Source organism: Pelophylax lessonae, assembly GCF_965119305.1.
Source record: "Pelophylax lessonae genome assembly, chromosome: 11".
Classification (NCBI taxonomy): Eukaryota; Metazoa; Chordata; class Amphibia; order Anura; family Ranidae; genus Pelophylax; species Pelophylax lessonae.
In genome coordinates, this window is record NC_138778.1 from 207,680,061 (window position 1) to 207,704,797 (window position 24,737).

General features: G+C 47.0%; 1 protein-coding gene across 3 annotated transcripts in view; it reads left to right on the forward strand.

Moving 5' to 3' along the window:
- Nucleotides 1-2,392: 2,392 nt before the first annotated feature.
- Nucleotides 2,393-24,737, forward strand: part of ZNF512B (zinc finger protein 512B) — a 73,516-nt gene continuing 51,171 nt past the window's right edge. For 2 of the 3 annotated variants that reach the window (XM_082271528.1, XM_082271529.1), the window contains exons 1-3: nt 2,401-2,474; nt 5,609-5,707; nt 24,609-24,682. In XM_082271528.1, coding sequence (XP_082127654.1) covers nt 5,611-5,707; nt 24,609-24,682 — 171 coding nt within the window. In that variant the 5' untranslated portion in view covers nt 2,401-2,474; nt 5,609-5,610. Of the gene's footprint in view, nt 2,475-5,608; nt 5,708-24,608; nt 24,683-24,737 lie in introns of all 3 variants that reach the window. The other variant, XM_082271530.1, reaches the window with a different exon arrangement.

Below are 24,737 nucleotides of genomic sequence, written 5' to 3' on the forward strand. Positions count from 1 at the left end.
TCACTCTCTCAAACTGGTCACTGGAAGTTCAACATGGCACCTCATAGCAAAGAACTCTCTGAGGATCTGAAAAAAGAATTGTTCCTCTACATGAAAATGGCCTAGGCTATAAGAAGATTGCCAAGACCCTGAAACTGAGCTGCAGCATGGTGGCCAAGACCATACAGAGGTTTAACAGGACAGGTTCCACTCAGAACAGGCCTCGCCATGGTCAACCATCAAATTTAGGTGCACATGCTCAGCGTCATATGCAAAGTCAAGTTTGGTCGTAGGAGTGTCATGGTCTGCAGCTGCATGAGTGCTGCCGACACTGGGGAGCTACAGTTCATTGAGGGAACCATGAATGCCAACATGTACTGTGACATACTGAAGCAAAGCATGATCCCCTCCCTTCAGAGACTGGGCCACAGGGCAGTATTCCAACATGATAGCGACCCCAAACACACCTCCAAGATGACCACTGCTATGCTATAGAAGTTGAAGGTAAAGGCAATGGACTGGCCAAGCATGTCTCCAGACCTAAACTCTACTGAGCATCTGTGGGGCATCCTCAAATGGAAGGTGGAGGAGCGCAAGGTCTCTAACATCCACCATCTCTGTGATGTCGTTATGGAGGAGTGGAAGAGAACTCCAGTGGCAACCTGTGAAGCTCTGGTGAACTCCATGCCCAAGAGGGTTAAGGCTACGTTCACATCTTGGCGTTGCTATTACAGGTGTTTTAATGGGCGTTTTTATAGGCGTTTTTTGGGCAGGCGTTTATAGATTGACTAGAGACCAATGGAAAATGCCTGTAATCTGCCCAAAAAGAAGCTCATGTACTTTTTTGAGCATTGGGCGTTTTGCTCACGGCGTCAAAACGCTCAGATGTGAACAGGGGCCATTGAAATGAATAGGTTTTGTCTTGTTGGGCGTTTTGAGAGCTGATCCTAGAGCAGAAAAACGCCCCCAAAACGCCTACATGTGAACATAGCCTAAGGCAGTGCTGGAAAATAATGGTGGACACACAAAATATTGACACTTTGGGCCCGATTTGGACATTTTCACGTAGGGGTGTACTCACTTTTGTTGCCAGCGGTTTGGACATTAATGGCTGTGTGTTGAGTTATTTTGAGGGGACAGCAAATTTACACTGTTATACAAGCTGTACACTCACTACTTTACATTGTAGCAAAGTGTCATTTCTTCAGTGTTGTCACATGAAAAGATATAATAAAATATTTACAATAATGTGAGGGGTGTACTCACTTTTGTGAGATACTATACATCACCCCATACATTGTATATACATCACCCCATACATTGTATATACAGTATCTCACAAAAGTGAGTACACCCCTCACATTTTTGTAAATATTTTATTATATCTTTTCATGTGACAACACTGGAGAAATGACAATGTTGGGGGGATGTATATACAATGTATCGGGGGATGTATATAGAATGTATGGGCTGATGTATACAGAATGTATGGGGTGATGTATATAGAATGTATGGGGTGATGTATATACAATGTATGGGTGATGTATATAGAATGTATGGGCTGATGTATACAGAATGTATGGGGTGATGTATTTAGAATGTATGGGGGGGATGTATATAAAATGTATGGGGGGATGTATATACAATGTATAGGGTGATGTATATAGAATGTATGGGGTGATGTATATAGAATGTATAGGGTGATGTATATACAATGTATGGGGTGATGTATATAGAATGTATGGGGTGATGTATATACAATGTATGGGGGATGTATATACAATGTATGGGGGATGTATATACATTGTATGGGGAAATGTATATAGAATGTATAGGGTGATGTATATATAATATATGGGGTGATGTATATACAATGTATAGGGTGATGTATATACAATGTATGGGGGGATGTATATACAATGTATAGGGTGATGTATATACAATGTATGGGGTGATGTATATACAATGTATGGGGGATGTATATACCATGTATAGGGTGATGTATATACAATGTCGGGGTGATGTATATACAATGTATGGGGGGATGTATATACAATGTATGGGGGGATGTATATACAATGTATAGGGTGATGTATATACAATGTCGGGGTGATGTATATACAATGTATGGGGGATGTATATACAATGTATGGGGGATGTATATACAATGTATGGGGTGATGTATATACAGTGTCGGGGTGATGTATATACCATGTATAGGGTGATGTATATACAGTGTCGGGGGGATGTATATACCATCCATGTATAGGGTGATGTATATACAATGTCGGGGAGATGTGAGTCGCTCGCACAGCTGTGATCGGTGAAATGTCGGAGCGGGCAGTCACATGATCCGCCTATAGGCGGCCGGTCCAGACGGATCGGATCTCCTCCCCCGGTTCTTCCCCCGGTTCCCCCCTCAGTACCGCGAGAGTTCGGGCTCCGGGGGCGGAGAGAGCTCAGCGCATGACCGGCAGCAGCGGCGGGCCCGGCAGGTGAGAGCCCGAATCCCGATCACCGTCCACCTGTCACCGATCCCCGCTACTCACACCGTGTCCCCGCACTGACAGCTCCCCATCACACCGACATCTGTCACCGCAACTCACACCTGCACTGACATCACTACCTACTACACTGACATCTCTACCTACTACACTGACATCTCCTCATCACACGACATCTGTCACCGCAACTCACATCTCTACCTGTACTGACATCACTACCTACTACACTGACATCTCTACCTGCACTGACAGCTCCCCCCATCACACCGACATCTGTCCCCGCAACTCACACCCACACCTGCACTGACATCTCTACCTGCACTGACATCACTGCCTGCCCTGACATCTCTACCTGCACTGACATCTCTACCTACTACACTGACATCACTACCTACACTGACATCACTACTTGCACTGACAGCTCCCCATCACACCGACATCTGTCCCCGCAACTCACACCCACACCTGCACTGACATCTCTACCTGCACTGACATCTCTACCTACATTGACACCGCTACCCGCACTGACACCCCTACCTGCACTGATATCTCTACCCACACTGACACCTCTACCTGCACTGACATCTCTATCTACACTGACACCTCTACCTGCACTGACATCTCTATCTACACTGACACCTCTACCTACTACACTGACATCTCTACTACCTGCACTGACATCTCTCCCTGCACTGACATCTCTCCCTGCACTGACATCTCTACCTGCACTGACCTATCTGCCCGCACTGACAACTCTACCCGCACTGACACCACTACCTGCACTGACACCACTACCCGCACTGACACCTTTATCTGCGCTGACATCTCTACCTGCACTGACATCTCTTCCTGTACCTGCACTGACTGTTTCTGATTGCACTGGCAGCTCCTGTTTTGAAGTTTGTACTTCACCCATAGTCTCTGATTGCTCAGACTGCTACTGTATATGACATACCGACACCTGTACCTGCACTGGGAGCTCCTGATAGCACTGACACCTGTACCAGCACTGAGAGCTCCTGATAGCACTGACACCTGTACCACCACTGGGAGCTCTTGATAGCACTGACACCTGTACCTGCACTGAGAGCTCTTGATAGCACTGACACCTGTACCTGCACTGAGAGCTCTTGATAGCACTGACACCTGTACCTGCACTGAGAGCTCCTGATAGCACTGATACCCATACCTGCACTGAGAACTCCTGATAGCACTGATACCCGTACCTGCACTGAGAGCTCCTGATAGCACTGACACCCGTACCTGCACTGAGAGCTCCTGATAGCACTGATACCCATACCTGCACTGAGAGCTCCTGATAGCACTGATACCCATACCTGCACTGAGAGCTCCTGATAGCACTGACACCTGTACCTGCTCTGGGAGCTCCTGATAGCACTGATACCTGTACCTGCACTGAGAGCTCCTGATAGCACTGACACCTGTACATGCACTGAGAGCTCCTGATAGCACTGACACCTGTACCTGCACTGAGAGGTCCTGATAGCACTGATACCCCGACCTGCACTGAGAGCTCCTGATAGCACTGACACCTGTACCTGCACTGAGAGCTCCTGATAGCACTGATACCCGTACCTGCACTGAGAGCTCCTGATAGCACTGACACCTGTACCTGCACTGAGAGCTCCTGATAGCACTGATACCTGTACCTGCACTGAGAGCTCCTGATAGCACTGACACCTGTACCTGCTCTGGGAGCTCCTGATAGCACTGATACCTGTACCTTCTCTGGGAGCTCCTGATAGCACTGATACCTGTACCTGCACTGAGAGCTCCTGATAGCACTGACACCTGTACATGCACTGAGAGCTCCTGATAGCACTGACACCTGTACCTGCACTGAGAGGTCCTGATAGCACTGATACCCGTACCTGCACTGAGATCTGATAGCACTGACACCTGTACCTGCACTGAGATCTCCTGATAGCACTGACACCCGTACCTGCACTGAGAGTTCCTGATAGCACTGATACCCGTACCTGCACTGAGAGGTCCTGATAGCACTGATACCCGGACCTGCACTGAGATCTCCTGATAGCACTGACACCTGTACCTGCACTGAGAGCTCCTGATAGCACTGATACCCGTACCTGCACTGAGAGGTCCTGATAGCACTGATACCCGGACCTGCCCTGAGATCTCCTGATAGCACTGACACCTGTACCTGCCCTGGGAGCTCCTCATAGCACTGACACCTGTACCTGCACTGAGAGCTCCTGATAGCACTGACACCTGTACCTGCACTGAGAGCTCCTGATAGCACTGACACCTGTACCTGCACTGAGAGCTCCTTATAGCACTGACACACGTGACAGCCTTTGATTGCCCTAACATCTGTACATTCACTGATAGTTCTTGTTTGAACTGACAGATTCTGATTGCACTGATATTTCTACCTGCACTGACAGTTCCTGGTTACTTTGACATTTGTACCTTCACAGAGCGCCTGATTACATTGATTGCTTCTTTTCGTGACACCTGTACCTGCACTGTGACACACTAACACCTGTACCTGCACTGTGGCACACTGACACCTGTACCTACACTGTGACACACTGACACCCGTACCTGCACTGTGACACACTGACACCCGTACCTACACTGTGACACACTGACACCCGTACCTGCACTGTGACACACTGACACCCGTACCTGCACTGCGACACACTGACACCCGTACCTACACTGTGACACACTGACACCCGTACCTACACTGTGACACACTGACACCCGTACCTACACTGTGACACACTGACACCCGTACCTGCACTGTGACACACTGACACCCGTACCTGCACTGCGACACACTGACACCCGTACCTACACTGTGACACACTGACACCCGTACCTGCACTGTGACACACTGACACCCGTACCTGCACTGCGACACACTGACACCCATACCTGCACTGCGACACACTGACACCCGTACCTGCACTGCGACACACTGACACCTGTACCTGCACTGTGACACACTGACACCTGTACCTGCACTGTGACACACTGACACCTGTACCTACACTGTGACATAATGAAAACACTGACACCTGCACTGTGGCACACTGAAAACACTGACACCTGCCCTCACGCTCTTTACGTTGCAGCCATGGAGGACTCTCTGGCCACAGGATCCCGGCGACAGTTTCCCCGTATGAGCAAATCGCGAGCTTCCACCCAGCTGCAGGTCCTCGCCTGTGACTCAGGTCAGTCTGCTGCATTCACAGCATTGCTTTTACAAGAAAAGTTTTTTTTTTTTTATCATCTTAGTCCAAAAATAACTGCTTTATAATGAGTTAAAGCTGTGCCATCTCCCACAATGCACTGGGGGCACACCCTGCTCTGATCGTGCATGAGCTGTGCTGTCAGAGATTAGCTACAAAGTCATCTGTTTATTGTGGGGGGGGGGGGGGATATCGTCACACAGAGATTTACTCTCTGCTTGAAAGCAGGTAAAAATCTGAGAACTAGCTGTGCCCTCATCCAGCCCTATATAGTGAGGAGGTGGGCTGTGCCCTCATCCAACCCTATATAAGGAGGAGGTGGGCTGTGCCCTCATCCAGCGCTATATAAGGAGGAGGTGGGCTGAGCCCTCATCCAGCGCTATATAAGGAGGAGGTGGGCTGAGCCCTCATCCAGCCCTGTATAAGGAGGAGGTGGACTGAGCCCTTATCCAGCCCTATATATGGAGGAGGTGGGCTGTGCCCTCATTCAACCCTATATAAGGAGGAGGTGGGCTTTGCCCTCATCCAGCCCTATATAAGGAGGAGGTGGGCTGTGCCCTCATCCAGCCCTATATAAGGAGGAGGTGGACTGAGCCCTCATCCAGCCCTATATATGGAGGAGGTGGACTGAGCCCTCATCCAGCACTATATAAAGAGGAGGTGGGCTGAGCCCTCATCCAGCCCTATATAAGGAGGAGGTGGGCTGAGCCCTCATCCAGCCCTATATAAGGAGGAGGTGGGCTGAGCCCTCATCCAGCGCTATATATGGAGGAGGTGGGCTGTGCCCTCATCCAGCCCTATATATGGAGGAGGTGGGCTGTGCCCTCTTCCAGCCCTATATATGGAGGAGGTGGGCTGAGCCCTCATCCAGCGCTATATAAGGAGGAGGTGGGCTGACCCCTTATCCAGCCCTATGTAAGGAGGAGGCGGGCGGAGCCCTCATTCAGCACTATATAAGGAGGAGGTGGGCTTTGCCCTCATCCAGCCCTATATATGGAGGAGGTGGACTGAGCCCTCATCCAACCCTATATAAGGAGGAGGTGGGCTGACCCCTTATCCAGCACTATGTAAGGAGGAGGCGGGCGGAGCCCTCATCCAGCGCTATATAAGGAGGAGGTGGGCTGAGCCCTCATCCAGCCCTATGTAAGGAGGAGGTGGGCTGAGCCCTCATCCAGCGCTATATAAGGAGGAGGTGGGCTGAGCCCTCATACAGCCCTATGTAAGGAGGAGGTGGGCTGAGCCCTCATCCAGCCCTATATAAAGAGGAGGTGGGCTGAGCCCTCATCCAGCCCTATATAAGGAGGAGGTGGGCTGAGCCCTCATCCAGCGCTATATAAGGAGGAGGTGGGCTGAGCCCTCATCCAACCCTATATAAGGAGGAGGTGGGCTGAGCCCTCATCCAGCCCTATATAAGGAGGAGGTGGGCTGAGCCCTCATCCAGCCCTATATAAGGAGAAGGTGGGCTGAGCCCTCATCCAACCCTATATAAGGAGGAGGTGGGCTTTGCCCTCATCCAGCACTATATTAGAGGGGCGGGCTGAGCCCTCATCTGGCCCTATATAAGGAGGAGGTGGGCTGAGCCCTCATCCAGCCCTATATAAGGAGGAGGTGGGCTGAGCCCTCATCCAGCACTATATAAGGAGGAGGTGGACTGAGCCCTCATCCAGCCCTATATAAGGAGGAGGTGGGCTGACCCCTTATCCAGCACTATATAAGGAGGAGGTGGGCTGAGCCCTCATCTGGCCCTATATAAGGAGGAGGTGGGCTGAGCCCTCATCCAGCCCTATATAAGGAGGAGGTGGGCTGAGCCCTCATCCAGCCCTATATAAGGAGGAGGTGGGCTGAGCCCTCATCCAGCCCTATATAAGGAGGAGGTGGGCTGAGCCCTCATCCAGCCCTATATAAGGAGGAGGTGGGCTGAGCCCTCATCCAGCACTATGTAAAGAGGTGGTGGGCTGAGCCCTCATCCAGTACTATAAAAGGAGGAGGTGGGCTTAACCCCTTATCCAGCACTGTGTAAGGAGGAGGTGGGCTTTGCCCTCATCCAGCCCTATGTAAGGAGGAGGTGGGCTGAGCCCTCATCCAGCCCTATATAAGGAGGAGGTGGGCTGAGCCCTCATCCAGCCCTATATAAGGAGGAGGTGGGCTGAGCCCTCATCCAACCCTATATAAGGAGGAGGTGGGCTGAGCTAAATAGAGAAACACCCCATTAATAGGAAACTGGTCCCCTGGATATTCTGACTGCAAGAGTACTCAAATAAAATATTTGGCAATATTCATGGGATTCAAAAAGCTGCATAGAAGTTGGATTAATTGGAAAAAGCACTGCAGAGTCATAGTATGATGCCGATGAATTCTCATAAAGTGCAATGTGTAGTGATTTTCAGAGCAGTGCGCTCCGAATCACATGCAATGTCTGTCATCGCAATAATGTGAACCGGCACTTAATGGGAACTTTACCCATAACAATTTGATAATAATTAATGTTCTTTAGCAAGGAGCATATATTCCACATTAGTAATTATGCTACTAAAATGTGTGTGTGCTGTAAATTGTCCCCAGCGTTGCTCCTGTTTCTTCTTGCTGGAGGCCGCCATTTTGTTGAAGCCCACAGTAGTCACTCTCTTATTGGAAACTCTGCCCCTCTCCTTGGTCTCAAAAACTCAATGTCACTTTCTTCAAGTAAAAGATGTACATTTCCAGCCTTGATTGTATGTCTTGGCTCAGATAGAGAGGAAGGATTACAGAGGCTTTACAGTGCTGAAGTTCACAGGCTGCATTGTTGGAGAAAGGAGAGAGTATATCAGAGAGATGAGATAATACACTTTTCTTGTAAGTAAAGTAAGATATATGAAGGTAAAAGTGTGGGGATGGCGCTGTCTACTAAAAAGGTGGTAATATATAGACAGGATTAAATATGTAAGGTAAAACGGGTAATGTATAAAAACACAGATAAAAATATCACAAATAAAATATAACAAGCAAAAATATAAGTGTAAATCCAGTGGGGGTGTTTGAATAAACAATGGTAAATTAAAGTGACCAAGTGTATAAAATGGGAAAATTATATAAATATATATATCCAATATACGTGCAGTGAGTAAAAATGGCTAAACAGGTAATATAACACAAAGAAGGTGTTAATAAATGTGGAATCAAAATTAAAGTGACAAGTGCCAATAGCTATGCTGGATAAGAAATGCAAAAATATTAAACAGTGACGGGTCAGTGTCAACAACCAAGTATGATATAATTAGTGAATCAATAAATAAACGTGATTAAATAACATTGATGATGATCCAATAAGGTGACTAAGTGACATGTTTAGTCCATTCAAGTGATAGATATTTTTATAAGGAAATAAATAAGCCCCGTGGTGGGTGGTGGGCGAGGTGCTGAGTGACCCCTACGGTAAGTAGCCCACTCACCGGACATACCCACCCCACACAGGGGTAAAGAGCGGGTATAGAAGTATGGATTATTCCCTCTGATAGGTCCCGTCCTCCTCCGGGGGTCCTAGGATACAGGTATGCCGGGGGGTGGCCAGTGGGGTCCTATAGAAAGGCCCAGGTATCAGGGGGGTCCGCTCAGGTATGGGGTATGTACTCCGGTATCAACCAAGCATATCGGGACCAGGTATGGCATGTAGGGCAAAAAGAGGCCTACTTACCGTAGGGGTCACTCAACACCTCACCCACCACCCTCCACGGGGCTTATTTATTTCCTTATAAAAATATCTATCACTTGAATGGACTAAACATGTCACTCAGTCACCTTATTGGATCATCATCAATGTTATTTAATCATGTTTATTCATTGATTCACTAATTACCGTATTTATCGGCGTTTAACACGCACCTACATTTTAGGAGAGAAATTTCAGGAAAAAAGCTGAAATTTAAAATAAACAGCTTTGAACTCAGAACATTTTTTTTCATCAAATGCAGTCTCACCAGTGCCCACGAATGCAGCCTCCTCATAAGCGCAGTGCCCACAAATGCAGCCTTGCCAGCGCAGTGTCCGTCATTGCAGCCTTGCCAGCGCAGTGTCCATCATTGCAGCCTCGCCAGCGCAGTGTCCATCATTGCAGTCTCGCCAGCGCAGTGCCCATACTTGCAGCCTCGCCAGCGCAGTGCCCATACTTGCAGCCTCGCCCACGCAGTGCCCATACTTGCAGCCAGCGCAGTGCCCATACTTGCAGCCTCGCCAGCGCGGTGCCCATACTTGCAGCCTCGCCAGCGCGGTGCCCATACTTGCAGCCTCGCCAGCGCTGTGCCCATACTTGCAGCCTCGCCAGCGCTGTGCCCGTAATTGCAGCCTCGCCAGTGCCAATGACACTATGTGAATCAATTTTTTAAAAGTCCAGGAAGCAGCCCCGTGAGGTAGAAGGGGGCGGGCCGCGCAGTCATCGGAGGTCCCGGCGCCTATGATAGACGTCGGCATAGGAGGCGGGACTTCCGATGACAGCGCGTCCTTCCTTCTCCTTGGCCCCGCCCGCCCCCTTCTACCTCTCGGCGCTGCTTCCTGGACTTTTTTTTTTTTCATATCGGCGTATAACACGCACTGCTACTTTTTCCACCATTTTTAGGAGGAAAAAGTGCGTGTTATACGCCGATAAATACAGTATATCATACTTGGTTGTTGACACTGAGTTACTGTTTAATATTTTTGCATTTCTTATCCAGCATAGCTATTGGCACTTGTCACTTGCAGCCTACTGATATACCCACCACATATTCCACAGCGCGGAATCCTATACTTTCAAAGCAAGATATATACCCAGAAATGTGGTTCCCCCATCAACACACACAGTGCTGACAGGAAAATCCCTCCTGTCTAGTCTTTGTATTCTCCCAGCAGGGGGGGGGGGTTGGGGCAGCAATTGAAGCCATCCCCTTCAGGAGAAGACAGTGATTATGGCTAGTGGCAATACCAACCGCTAGCCATAATCACGTGTAAGGTCTAGCAGGCTGGTTGTACCCAAGTTGATTGATCTATCAACTTGGTACATTCAGCCTGCCCAAATATGGTTTTCGAATCCCACCCGGTTCCTGCTGACCTGGCCAAGATTCAAACTGTCTAGATTTAAACCATCTATGACCAGCTTAATTATTTTGTGTCTCCCTGGCAGCAGAGTTTGTCCTCTCACCTCTCCTGCTTTTCTTTTCTTCCCTCTGCACAGTCTGTGTCATTCCTGTTGCTTTCTTCCCCCTTCAGCAACAGTAAATCTTAAAGCTGTCAGGAGATTGGCCTCTAGTGGCTTTGATTTTAGGCACAGTCCCGAGACTAGAGAGCAACTGAGCATGTGCAGAGCAGAGTTAAGACACAGTATAGGCACTTATTTGTAATGTTTGACATAGCTATATTTGCAAAAGGGGTGAGCCTGAAGTGATCTATCAGGACTTAAAGTGGTTGTAAAAGCAGAAGGTGCATTCTGTGCATTAGTATAAAAAGCCTTCTATGTACAGCAGCCCCCCAAATACTTACCTGAGGTCCATCTAGATCCATTGATGTTGCAGTAGTGTCTCAGCTGCCCGGGACTCCCCTCCTCATTGACTGAGACAGCAGGAAAGTGCAATTATTTCCCGCTGCTGTCAATCAATGTCAGTCAGCTAATGAGGAGAGAAAGAGGGGGGCCCAGGCCGCTGCTTCCTGCTGAATGGACAGAGGGAGCTGTGGCTCGCCTCGGGGGAGGATTTGTACTAGGAGGGGGGATTTGGGGGGAGGATTTATGCTAGGTGTGGTGATTTGGTGAGAGGATTTGTGCCAGGAGGGGGGATTTGGGAAGGATTTACGCTAGAAGAGTGGATTTGGGGGGAGGATTTAACCTAGGTGGGGGGGGGGGGATTTGGGGGGAGGATTTATGCTAGGTGTGGTGATTTGGTGAGAGGATTTGTGCCAGGAGGGGGGATTTTGGGGGAAGGATTCACGCTAGGAGTGGGAATTAGGTAGGAGGAATAATGCTAGGAGGGGAAAATTGGGGGAGAATTTACTCTTGGAGGGGGAATTGGGGAGGATTTGTGCTAAGAGTGGGGTTTTAGGGGGAGTATTTACGCTAGGAGGGGGAATTTTGGGGAGAGGATTTATGCCAGGAGGGTGGATTGGGGGGGGGGATTTGTGCCTGGAGGGGGGATTTGGGGGGAGGATTTATGCTGGGAGTGGGGATTAGAGAGGATGATTTAAACTAGGAGGGGTTATTTGGGGGGAGGATTTTTGCTAGAAGGGGGATTGGGGGGGGGGAGAGAATTTACGCAAGGAGTGGGTATTTGGGAGGAGGATTTATGCTAGGAGGGGGGATGTGGGGGAGGAGGATTTATGCTAGGAGTGGGGATTTGGAGGAGAGGATGTGTGCCAGGAGGGGGGATTTGGAGAGAGGATTTACGCTAGGAGGGGGTATTTGGGAGGAGGATTTACGTTAGGAGGGGGGATGTGGGGAGGAGAATTTTGTGCCAAGAGGGGGGGGGGATTTGGAGGGAGGATTTACACCAGGAGGGGGGATTTGGGGGAGAGGATTTACGCTAGGAGGGGGGATTTGGGGGAGAGGATTTACACTAGGAGGGGGGATTTTGGGGAGAGGACTTCCGCTAGGAGGGGGGATTTGGGGGAGAGGACTTGCGCTAGGAGGGGGGATTTGGGAGAGAGGACTTGCGCTAGGAGGAGCAGGATTTGGGGAACAGGACTTGCGCTAGGAGGGGGGATCTGGGGGCGAGGACTTGCGCTAGGAGGGGGGGGATTTGGGGGCGAGGACTTATGCTAGGAGGGGGGATTTGTGGAAGCGGATTTACGCTAGGAGGGGAAATTTGAGGGAAAACTAACTTTTTTAGCTGGCTCCTAGACTCAAAGCAGATTTGTCAAGCCTTACTTTAATCTCGGCTCACCAGGACATAGACCACTTAGTGGGCTGAAAGTAGATAGAAAAATAAAATGTCCCCCCCCCCCCCCGGGGAAGTCTTTGACTCTTCAGTCAGAGAGATGCTGTGATTGCCACTGGCGGTTCACGTTCCCTTTGGTACCCTTTCAAAGTGTGCCGCCGTGTTTGCCAGGGGCTCCTCTCTCGGCCAGGCTGCCCATCCCGGTTGAAGCTTTGAAGCCGGGCTCCAGAGACTTCCAAGCTGCCTCTGATTTCTCATCAATGGAAGGAAAGACAGAGCTGACTTTCTGCAATGGAGACAAACTTAGAGGTGACTTTATTTTTTATTTTTTTCGTGGGAGGAAAAGTTGGCACCCTGCAGATAAGCTGCTGTAATTGGGCTAGGAGAAAGGGGAGTGGCCTTTATTTCCTCTAACAGCCAGTCGGATTAAGCTGGGTAAATCATGACAGCTGGAATCCTATTGGCTGCTTTGGGTATCACTGACAATCTTTTTGCTGTAAGATAATATATTATGGGAAATGGTGTCCTACCTTCAAGTATACCTCTAGCCTAAAGAGTATGGAATGGGTAAACCAATGTAGCTGTTTTTGTGCTATTAGGAGATGTCTCCAAAGAATAATAATAACCCCTTGACCTCCGGAAGGTTCCTCCCCCTTCATGACCAGGCTATTTTTTTTCCTATTCAGCACTGCGCTACTTTAATTGGTCATTTTGCAGTTGCAACTCTGTAAGCAAATGCAATTTATATCATTTTTTTAGCACACAAATACAGCTTTCTTTTGGTGGTATTTGATTTTGATTTTTGATATTTTTTTATTTTTTATTATGTAAATGAAAGAAGACTGAAAATGTTGACCCCCCCCCAATATTTTTTACTTTCTGTTTAACCACTTTACCACCGGAGGATTTTGCTGTCTTACGTCTGGGCCACTTTTTGCGATTCGGCACTGTGCGACTTTAACTGACAATTGCGTGGTCATGCAACGCCGTACCCAAACAAAATTTACGTCCTTTTTTTCCACCAAACAGAGCTTTCTTTTGGTGGTATTTGATCATCTCTGCGATTTTTTATTTTTTGCGATAATAATAAAAAATGCGACAATTTTGAAAAAATAACAATATTTTTCTACTTTGACAGTTAAAAAATATCCAATATATTAAATTTTTGTCATATATTTAGGCCAAAATGTATTTAGCTACATGTCTTTGACAAAAAAATTCTCAATGAGCGTATTGTTAACCGCTTTAAGACCGGAAGATTTTACCCAATTCCTGACCAGGCCCTATTTTGCGATTCGGCACTGCGTTGCTTTAACGGACAATCGCGCGGTCATGCGACGCTGTACCCAAATTTAATTGATGTCCTTTTTTCCCCACAAACAGAGCTTTCTTTTGGTGGTATTTGATCACCTGTGCGATTTTTACTTTTTGCGCTATAAACAAAAAAATTTTGAAAAAATAATATTTTTCACAGTTTTTTTTATATGAAATTCCCCCCCCCCCAAAATGTAAAAATCAAAATTTTTTAACATTTTAGGCCAATTTGTTTTCTGCTACATATGTTTGGTAAAAAAAATCGCAATAAGCGTATTTTGATTGATTTGCGCAAAAGTTATCGCAGCTACTAACTACGGGAAATTTCTGTCATTTTTATTGTTTTTTTTCTTTAAACTAGTAATGGCGGCGATCTGCGATTTTTTTTTTTTTTTTTTTTTTTTTTTTTTTTTGCCGGACTGCGACATTGCGGCGGACAGATCTGACCCTTGACTGACATTTTTGACACTTTTGGGGGTACCAGTGACATTACTGCAGTAATCAGTGCTATAAATATGCACTGTTACTGTAAAAATGACACTGGTAGGGAAGGGGTTAACTTTTATTGGTGATCAAGGGGTTAATGTATGCCTGCTGCTTACTGACGTGTGTGGGGGGAGGTGTCTGAGTGACACAGGCACAGATCACAGGTTCAGCTATGCTGAATCCTGCAATCTGACCCTGCCTGTCACTTAGGAGATCCGCCCGCTTTGTTTACACAAGCGGGCGGATCTCCACACTCGATCCCCGACGATCGGGGAAGAGCAGTGGTGATCACCGCCTCTCTTCCCCTGGCCCGACTCCTGCTGTGACTGAATACAGTGGGAGCGAGCATCCAGCGGCGCGCGCGCGGCGCCGAGAGAGGGTAATGTCTGGTGACGTAGGTCTACGTCGCCAGACGATAACGAGCCACTGTGCCGCAGTTGCAGCACAATGAGCAGTGTTAAAGTGGTTAAAAAGCATATCTAGTAAAATCAAATTTCTTCATGAATTTAGGGCAAAATGTATTCTGCTACATGTCACAAGTGCTGGGGGGCTGACCCTGCTAACACTGTGCTTTTGGGGACACTAGTATAGTTCTGATTGTTATCAAGACACTGATCCATACATACAGACACTATACTTGTAATGGGGGTGATCAGTGACCTCCAGTGTGACTGATAGTGTGGCGGGAAATCTGACGCTAACTGACATTGGCTGGGTGGGACACTAACTGAGACTAACGTAGCTAGTGACACTAATACAGTGATCAATGATAATACTGTATACTGACACTATACTAGTAATGGCGGTGATCAGTGACCTCTAGTGTGACTGATAGTGTGGCGGAAAATCTGGCACTAACTGACACTGGGTGGGACAATAACTGACACGGACTGGGTGGGACACTAACTGACACATACGTAGCTAGTGACACTAATACAGTGATCAATGATAATACTGTATACAGACACCATACTAGTAATGGCGGTGATCAGTGACCTCTAGTGTGATTGATAGTGTGGTGGGAAATCTGGCGCTAACTGACACTGACCGGGTGGGACACTAACTGACACTACCGTAGCTAGTGACACATATACAGTGATCAATGATAAAACTGTATACAGACACTATACGAGTAATGGCGGTGATTAGTGACCTCTAATGTGACTGATAGTGTGGCGGGACATCTGGCGCTAACTGACACGGGGGTGGGTGGGACACTAACTGACACTACCGTAGCTAGTGACACTTATACAGCGATCAATGATAATACTGTATACTGACACTATACTAATTGCACTGGTTGGGTGATAGGGGTGATTAGGAGGGCAATCGACGGATTAAGCGTGTGTGCCTAACAAGTGCATGTGTGCTGCTCTTATTCATCATTAGGCCCCTTTCACACAGCTTTCCGATCCGGTCCGCCTGTCCACCTGTCCATTCACCCCTATGGGGCAGTGGATGTCAGTGGTGACATCTCTGCTGACACCCGCTGCTATCCAATCCGATCCTGTCCGTGAAATCAAGACTGATGGTAACCCTATTTTCCATCCGTCTGGAGGATCGGATCGGATAGGACAGGCAAGCCGTTTTCATCCGATCTCCCATAGAGGAGAGCGGGGATCTGACAGCTCTGTGTCTGCACAGTGAGCAGAGACGGACCTGTCATCCACCTGCTCAGCAGGGATCGGCGGATCAGTCCTCCGCTAAACAAAGCAGGGATCGATCCCCCGCTGTGAAAGGACCCTTAGAGATGGGCAGGGCTGCTGTTAGAAATTGTGGGGCCCCGTACAGACTACCTGGCAGGGCCCCCTCAAGAAAATATTAAAGATCTATTTATCTAAAATTACAACAAAATCACTATTATCAGACACAGATATAACATAACTCAAATAATTCCTGCTAAATCTAAGAAAAAAAAACTATGTTAAATAAAAAAGAAGATGAGATGAGAAAAATATACAGGCTGGGCAGTTGGAGCTCAGTGATCAGAGAGAGAGAGAGAAACAAAGTTACAAATAAACTCCTGAGCAGAGATAACATTAGAGCCAGTGCTGGGAGGGGGGCCCACACAAGGGAGGGGGATTAGTGAGGGACGACTGTCTCTTTCTCAACAGATAAAAGCTGATAGCAGGGAGAGGGACAGATCAGATTCAGGTGCTGGAGGAAGATTTCTGTATTTGTTGTCCATCACTAATCCCCCTCTCTGTGTGGGCCCCCCTGTGTGCTAGGGCCCCCTACAAGAGGGCTGGTGGTCCCCCCCCCCCATCAGCGGCCCTGGAGATGGGCTCAGACGTGTTCTGGATCGTAGTCCCCACCCACCTGCCCGATCCCGCCAGGAAGCCGACACTGCACAGCGCTAATCACAGGCAGTGAGATATTTCTGTGAGCTGCGGATCGGGAAATGTCTCACTGCCTGTGATTAGCGGTGTGCAGTGTCGGCTTCCTGGCGGGATCGGGCAGGTGGGTGGGGACTACGATCCAGAACACGTCTGAGCCCATCTCTACTCACCTTCTGGCTGCTCTTATTTCTGAATGGGGGGGGGGGGGAATCCAGCCAGAGCCTGTGTTTACAAACATACAGATCTGTGCTGTGATTGGCCACAACCAATCAGCAGGCATACAGCCCAAATGATTGGCTGTAACCTGCTGACAAATTTGTACTGTGTCCAAATACAGCACAGGTCAGCAGGGGGGTGTGACTCTAAACCAGGAAGAACACCACAGTGTATGGGTAGATTGGTGACAGGTGCCTGGCTATTCTGCTGCCAGCAGTAAATGTGCTGTTAGTGGGCGACAGGTGGATAATAGGATAATAATAATAATTATACATAGTTACATAGTTAGTGAGGTTGAAAAAAGAAATTAGTCCATCCAGTTCAACCTATGATGTGTGTGTGTGTTTGCTTTTAACCGTATATTGTATACCCCTGTATGTTGTGGTCTCTAAGGTGCCCATCTAATAGTTTTTTGAAACCATCAATGCTCCCTGCTGATACGACTGCTTGTGGAAGAGAATTCCACATCCTTACTGCTCTGACAGTAAAGAACCCCTTACGTATTTTAAGGTTAAATAGTTTCTCCTCTAGTTTTAGTGAGTGGCCACGTGTCTTATTGTATTCCCTTTCTCTGAATAGTTTGTTCCTTATGCTCGGGTCGCCAGTACAGTATTTGTACATTGATATCATATCCCCCCTCAATCGTCTTCTCCAGAGAGAATAAGTTCAGTGCTTGTAGTCTTTCCTCATAGCTGATGTCCTCCATTCCCCTAATTATTTTTGTTGCCCTTCTCTGGACTTTCTCCAGTTCCAGCACATCCTTCCTGAGGACCGGTGCCCAGAACTGGACAGCATACTCCAGATGTGGCCGGACCAGAGTCTTGTAGAGCGGGAGAATAATCTCTTTATTTCTGGAGTGAATCCCCTTTTTTATACATCCCAGTATTCTGTTGGCTTTGCTTGCAGCGGCTTGGCATTGCATGCCACTGCCAAGCCTGTTGTCCACCAGTAACCCCAGGTCCTTTTCCATCTTAGATTCACCCAGAGGTTCCCCCCCTAGTGAGTAGCTTGCTTTCTGGTTTCTGACACCCAAGTGCATTACTTTACATTTTTCAACATTAAACCTCATCTGCCATGTAGTTGCCCACCCCGTTATTTTGTTCAGGTCCGCTTGTAAGGTTTCCACATCCTGCATAGAAGATATTGGCATGCTTAGTTTAGTATCATCCGCAAATACTGAGATTGTACTAGATATCCCCTCCTCTAGATCATTTATGAATAAATTAAACAGGATTGGCCCCAGGACAGAACCCTGGGGGACCCCACTTTCCGCACCCGCCCAATCCGAGTACTCCCCATTAATCACCACCCTCTGGACTCTCCCCTGGAGCCAGTTCTCTATCCAGGTAATCACCCTAGTATAAATATTATGATTATTAGATCCTTTTTTATATATTTGTCACTGGTGCCGCGGGCTGCTGTTAGAAATCACGGGGCTCCGTATAGCCTACAGCAGGGGTCTTCAAACTTTGGCCCTCCAGTTGTTCAGGAACTACAATTCCCATCATGCCTAGTCAGGTCTGTGAATGTCAGAGTTTTGCAATGCCTCATGGGATGTGTAGTTCTGCAACAGCTGGAGGGGCGTAGTTTGAGGATCCCTGGCCTACAGGTTACCTGACAGCCCCCCCCCCCCCCCCAACGAATATATCAACACAATATTTTCACTAAAAATACAGTAAAATAATTATTAGCGGACGCAAACATAACAGAGAACCCGTGTGAATTAGGCTGCATTCACATGTCAGCTTATAATCGCGGGCAGAACCGCCGCGGTTCCGCCCGCGATTCGGAGATTTATTGCAAATCGCGGGACGCCTAGCGTTGCCCGTTGATTTGCAATAGCCCCCCAAACGCCGAGCGATGTTGCCGCGATTTACGCCCGCCGAATCGCGGCAACATCGCGCAAACAAAAAATCGCGGGACGCAATACGCTCCAAAAAAGTACAAGAGCTTCTTAGGGGTCCGATCTGTCCGCCGCAATGTCGCAGGCCCACAAAAAAATGCAGATCGCCGCCATTACTAGTAAAACAAAAAAAAAACAATAAAAATGACATAAATCTTTCCCGTAGTTAGTAGACGCGATAACTTTTGTGCAAACCAATCAAAATACGCTTATTTTGATTTTTTTTAACAATTGTCGCTCTTTTTTTGTTTATAGCGCAAAAAAAAAAAAAATCGCACAGGTGAGCAAATACCACCAAAAGAAAGCTCTATTTGTGGGGGAAAAAAGGACGTCAATTTTATTTGGTACAGCATCGCACAACCGCACAATTGTCAGTTAAAGTAACGCAGTGCCAAATCGCAAAATAGGGCCTGGTCAGGAAGGGGGGAAATCCTTCCGGTCTTAAAGTGGTTACATAGTTACATAGTTAGTGAGGTTGAAAAAAGACATCAGTCCATCCAGTTCAACCTAAGATGTGTGTGTGTTTGCTTTTAACCGTACATTGTATACCCCTGTATGTTGTGGTCTCCAAGGTGCCCATCTAATAGTTTTTTGAAACTATCGATGCTCCCTGCTGATACCACTGCTTGTGGAAGAGAATTCCACATCCTTACCGCTCTGACAGTGAAGAACCCCTTACGTATTTTAAGGTTAAACCGCCTTTCCTCTAGTTTTAGTGAATGGCCACGTGTCTTATTGTATCTCTTCTCTCTGAATAGTTTGTTCCTTATGCTAGGGTCGCCAGTACAGTATTTGTACATTGATATCATATCCCCCCCCCCCTGGTTAATTATTATTATTTTTTTTTTTACAGATTGTTTTTTATTTACAGGACAGGGAAGCCTGCAGCTCTGCGGGAATGGGGGGGGGGGGGCACAGTGAAAGGGGGAGGCTCAGAATCAGGCAGAACAGGGAGGGGGAGCGATGTCGGAGAAGCAATTACAGGAATGATGCCCTGAGTCTGTGTCTCTCCTCGCAGCAACTGAAAGCTGTCAGGAGGGGGAGAAACTGGCTTTCAGCTGCTTCAGAGAGCCACACAGGGCTTCCTTCTGTATTTGCCCCTCTGCCGGACCGCACCGATTCCCCGTGCTGTTGGGGCCCCCCTGTGTGCCCGGGCTCCCTACAGGAGGACTGGTGGTCCCCCCCTATCAGCGGCCCTGCTGGTACCCACCTTTAAAAGATTTCCCCTCTATTCCTGTCCAAGTGCCCATTCAAATTTTACCATCTCAGTCACCAGGATAAATGGGTGAATCTACGTAGTGAAATCACAGAAGAACCTGGCAGTGGTTCTAGTCTTTTTAGACTTAAAACCGCTACTTTTACCGCCCCCCCTGCCTCTTTGTGCCACTCTTCCCGAAGCACATTAGTGTGGGCAGCCTTCCCAGAAGAGTTGAAGTGGTTATAGCTGCAAAGGGTGGGCCAACTCAATATTGAACCCTTCGGACTAAGACTGGGATGCCATTAAAGTTCATGTGTGTGTAAAGGCGTCCCAATACTTTTGGTAATAGTGTATACTTAAATGTATCCGACAGCCACATGTGCACTGTTTGTTTACATCCAACGGTGCAAATCCTACTGTCCTAGCAGCTCCTGTGTATCGCAGTCCCATAGACATGTATGGGACCGTCTATAATCATCTTTAGCCTCGGGACACAGCCCCATAGACTGTTAGGCCTCATCAGGGCCGCCATCAGGGGGGTACAGCCCATACAGATGTAGGGGGCCCAGGCGTCCCGAGGGGCCCAGTCCCTCTGGGATGCCCCAGGCTCCAAGTTGGCAACTCCCCTTTTGTTCATTGTCACCCCTACACTGACTCCCACTGGTGCCACCCACTGCACTGGCTCCTGACTCCCATCCTGCCACTGGCCACCGCTGTCAAAATTATTGGTGAGTAGCACCCAATCATATGCATTCACAGGCCCCCGCAGAAGAGGAGGATGTAACCTTGTGGTCAGGTCCTGGGAGCCCAGGCCTAAACCTGTAAGGGGCCCCAAAATTTCTGATTGCTGCCCTGGGCCTCATGCACACTGGACGTGATCAGAACATTAGTAGAAAGCTGTAGCTGTAGAAGGTTTTTAGGCTTTTTTGCAGTAGCGTTTTTCAGCGGTTTTTTTTTAGCTTTTTTTCAGCTGTAGCATTTTTTAGCAAAACTATACTCCCACAAAGGCTTATGGCTCAAAAACGTTGATAAACACTGAATAGCTGCGTTTTTTGGCCGTTTTTTTTTTTTTTTTTTTTTGTGGTTTTCAGCTTTTTCCATCTTTTATCAGAGTTAGAGCATTTTTGCAGCTGAAAAATTCCACTAGTTCTGTTTTTTTTTTTCCAGCCAGAAAATGCCCCTTGCCAAAAACTGCTGATAACAGCCTATGTGTGTATGGACACATAGGATACCATGGAGGGGAGTTTGCTGGCTGCAGAAATAAACGTCTGACTCCGAAAACAGCCGCTGTAAAAACATGGAGGGTTAGGCTAGGTTAGGATAGGTCAGGGGAAGGGGCAATAAATGCACCATGTATCCTTTACATCTCGGAGTACATACACCAGGGACATTCTGTAAAAAGTGGTTCAATCCACTCATATCTACCCTGAAGACTCTGGATTTGAGTGAAGGGATTCTTTAATTCTGCAGGTTGAAAAAACGGAAGCATTTCTTCCAAAACAGACAGGAACTGGCATTCATTTTTATTTTTAGCAAGTTGGGATGGTTCTTGTGCCGCCGTTGCTTTTCTGACAAGCGCTGTGTGGCAAATCACACCATTTCTGTCTGTGAGAGGTGATAATTGCGAGGTAGGTGGGAGCTCGGAGCCGAGGTATCTTTTCATACACTGGAGACTTTCAGAGAGGTGCCGGGAAGGTGCCAGCTGCAGCTGAGAACATATTTAAACAGATTAAAGGATTCCTTCACATTTGTCACTTTCCATTTATTCTTCATGCTGCAAATATATGTAAGCTCAATGACTAAAATCTCATATGAGCTTAACATGTTCAAAGTCATTTTTAGGCTTTTTAACCACTTCAACTCCGGAAGATTAAGGCCTCTTTCACACGGGCGTTCCGTATGTCCGTATATCACCCCATCCATTTGCGGGTGATATACGGACATAATGCATGTCAATGGGATTGCGGATGTCAGTGGATGGTCATCCGCTGACATCCGATTTGCGTCCTTTCAGTTCTGTTCCGTTTTTTGGAACGGAACAGAACCCTATTTTTTCTTCCGTTTAAAAAACGGAAAGGACGCAAAATTGGATGTCAACGGTGTCATCCGCTGACATCTGCAATCCCATAGACATACATTATGTCCATATATCATCCGCAAACGGATGGGATGATATGCGGACATACGGAGCGGATGACACAAGTGTCATCCGTGTCCGTAAAAAAAAAAAAAGTGCTGGAGCGGCCTTACCCAACTACCCAACTAAAATGTTTGCACTTCTTTCCCACGAATAGAGCTTTCTTTTGATGGTATTTGATCACCACTATATTATAATATATATCTGCTGCGCCTCGTAATAAAATACAATATTTAGAATGTTGCGAAAAAGCAGCTGACACAATATTGGGAAATGAGCAATATAACATAAACAGTAAAAAGTGGTGCAGCGCTATTCAAATAACAAAAAAGTCCACAACCAAAGAGAGAGTCCCAGTGGAAAGCATAGAGCGTGTCTTCAATCCTTATGTGAGGACCACCACCGACACCCAATCACACAGCCTCTTACCGTATGTCATAGACCCTCACTACAAAGGTCTATGGAAGCGGTGCTATATACACCAGACAAAGGTGATAGTAAAATCCTCCAATACTCCTCTAGCGATCCTCTCTGCGGACATAACATCTCATGGGGAGATAAATGAAACACTTCTCATGTTGTAGACGTAATAATCCAATTTATTATAAATAAAAGATCCACTCACAAATTAGTTGTGAAACTCCAGCACATCTTGAGTATATCTATCAAGCCAACAAGATGTGTCAAGCCAACAAGATGGCTGCCATATACCAGCATGTACCAGCGTCATACATCATCGACTCCTCCCTACGTGTTTTGTCATCATATGACATCATCAGGGGCCCCTGATATAATGAAACGCGTAGGGAGGAGTCGATGATGTATGACGCTGGTACGCGCTGGGATATGGCAGTCATCTTGTTGGCTTGAAACACTGGATAGATATACCCAAATACGCTGGAGTTTCACAACTAATTTGTGAGTGGATCTTTTATTTATAATAAATTGGATTATTACGACTACATCATGGGGAGTGTTTCATTTATCTCCATATGAGATGTTATGTCTGCGGAGAGTATTGCTAGAGGAGTACTGGAGGATTCCACTATCACCTTTGCCTGATGTATATAGCATTGCTTCCATAGACCTTTGTAGTAAGGGTCTATGACATATGGTAAGAGGCTGTGTGATTGGGTGTCCATGGTGGTCCTCACATAAGGATTGAAGACACGCTATTTGCTTTCCACTGGGACTCTCTCTCTGGATGTGGACTTTTTTGTTATTTGAATAGCGCTGCACCACTTTTTACCATTTGATCACCACTGCAGTTTTTATTTTTTGCACTATAAACAAAGAACGACCATCAATTTAAAAAACATTATGTTATTAAACATATCCAATATCCAAAATCAAATTACTTCATCAGTTTAAGCCACTGTATTCTGCTACATGTTTTTAGTAAAAAATACCAATAAGTGTATACTGATTGGTTTGCGCAAAAGTTTTAGCGTCTACAAAATATGGGATATATTTATGGAATTTCTATTTATTTATCTTTTACAAGTAACGGCGGTAATCAATGACTTATAGCTGGACTGCGATATTGCAGCGGACAGATTGGACACCTGACACTTTTTTGGGAAGCAGTGACACTAATACAGTGAGCAGTGCTAAAAATATGTACTGTCACTGTACTAATGATACTGGCTGGGAAGGGGTTAACATCAAGGGCGATCATAGGGTTAACTGTCGGCCTAGTTGGTGTTTAAGTGTAGTGAGGGACGTGCTTTTACTACAGGAATTCAACTCCTTTGTAAAAAAAAATGAAGGCACACTATGAGTTAAGTCCAGCAAGGTGCATGACACCTCCTGGGCTTAGCTCTGTTATTTATATCTGACAGCTTTATAGTACTCCCGGAAGACAGCTATCGCTCTGGGAGAGTGGCGCTGATCCTTCTGTGCAATGCATCCTAAACAGAAAAATCACTGCAGCTGCTATGCCCGCCCCTCTTTTCCTCATGCCTATTCACAGAAGCCTTTGTATTATGTGAACACACTCATAAAGGCTTCTCTGAATGGGCTGCAGAGGGGAGGGATGGGCATAGCTGCTCTGTGTGCCTTTCTCGTCTCTCACAGCCTGAGAGTCTCCAGTGAAATTCCCAGCAGAGTAATAAACATGTCAGATATAAATATTAGAGATAAGCTCAGGAGATGTCATGCAGCTCCTTGGACTTAACTCACAGTGTGCCTTCACTTTTTAAATGGCTGAATTTCTGAAATTCAGCTTTTAAAAATGGCAAAGGCTTCCGTAATCTAAATGCCATCCAAAAAAAACAAAATGGTTACAGTGAACAACTTATGATGCTTAGATGCCCGAAGCCTTTCCAGGTCCATGTATGCTATCAGGCAAAGTGGCTGAGATGCTGGATGGCCAGTTTAGGCCATTTCATTAATGTATTTGTGCTTCTATCCTCATAGGAATCTATTACAACAAGAGGACAGTCCAGAGGAAATATGCCAGACCCGGAATCCAAGAGCTACAGGGAATACCGGTAAGTAATGCATGAGCCAGTGAATAATGCGATTGGTTGCTTTGCTGGCCAACTG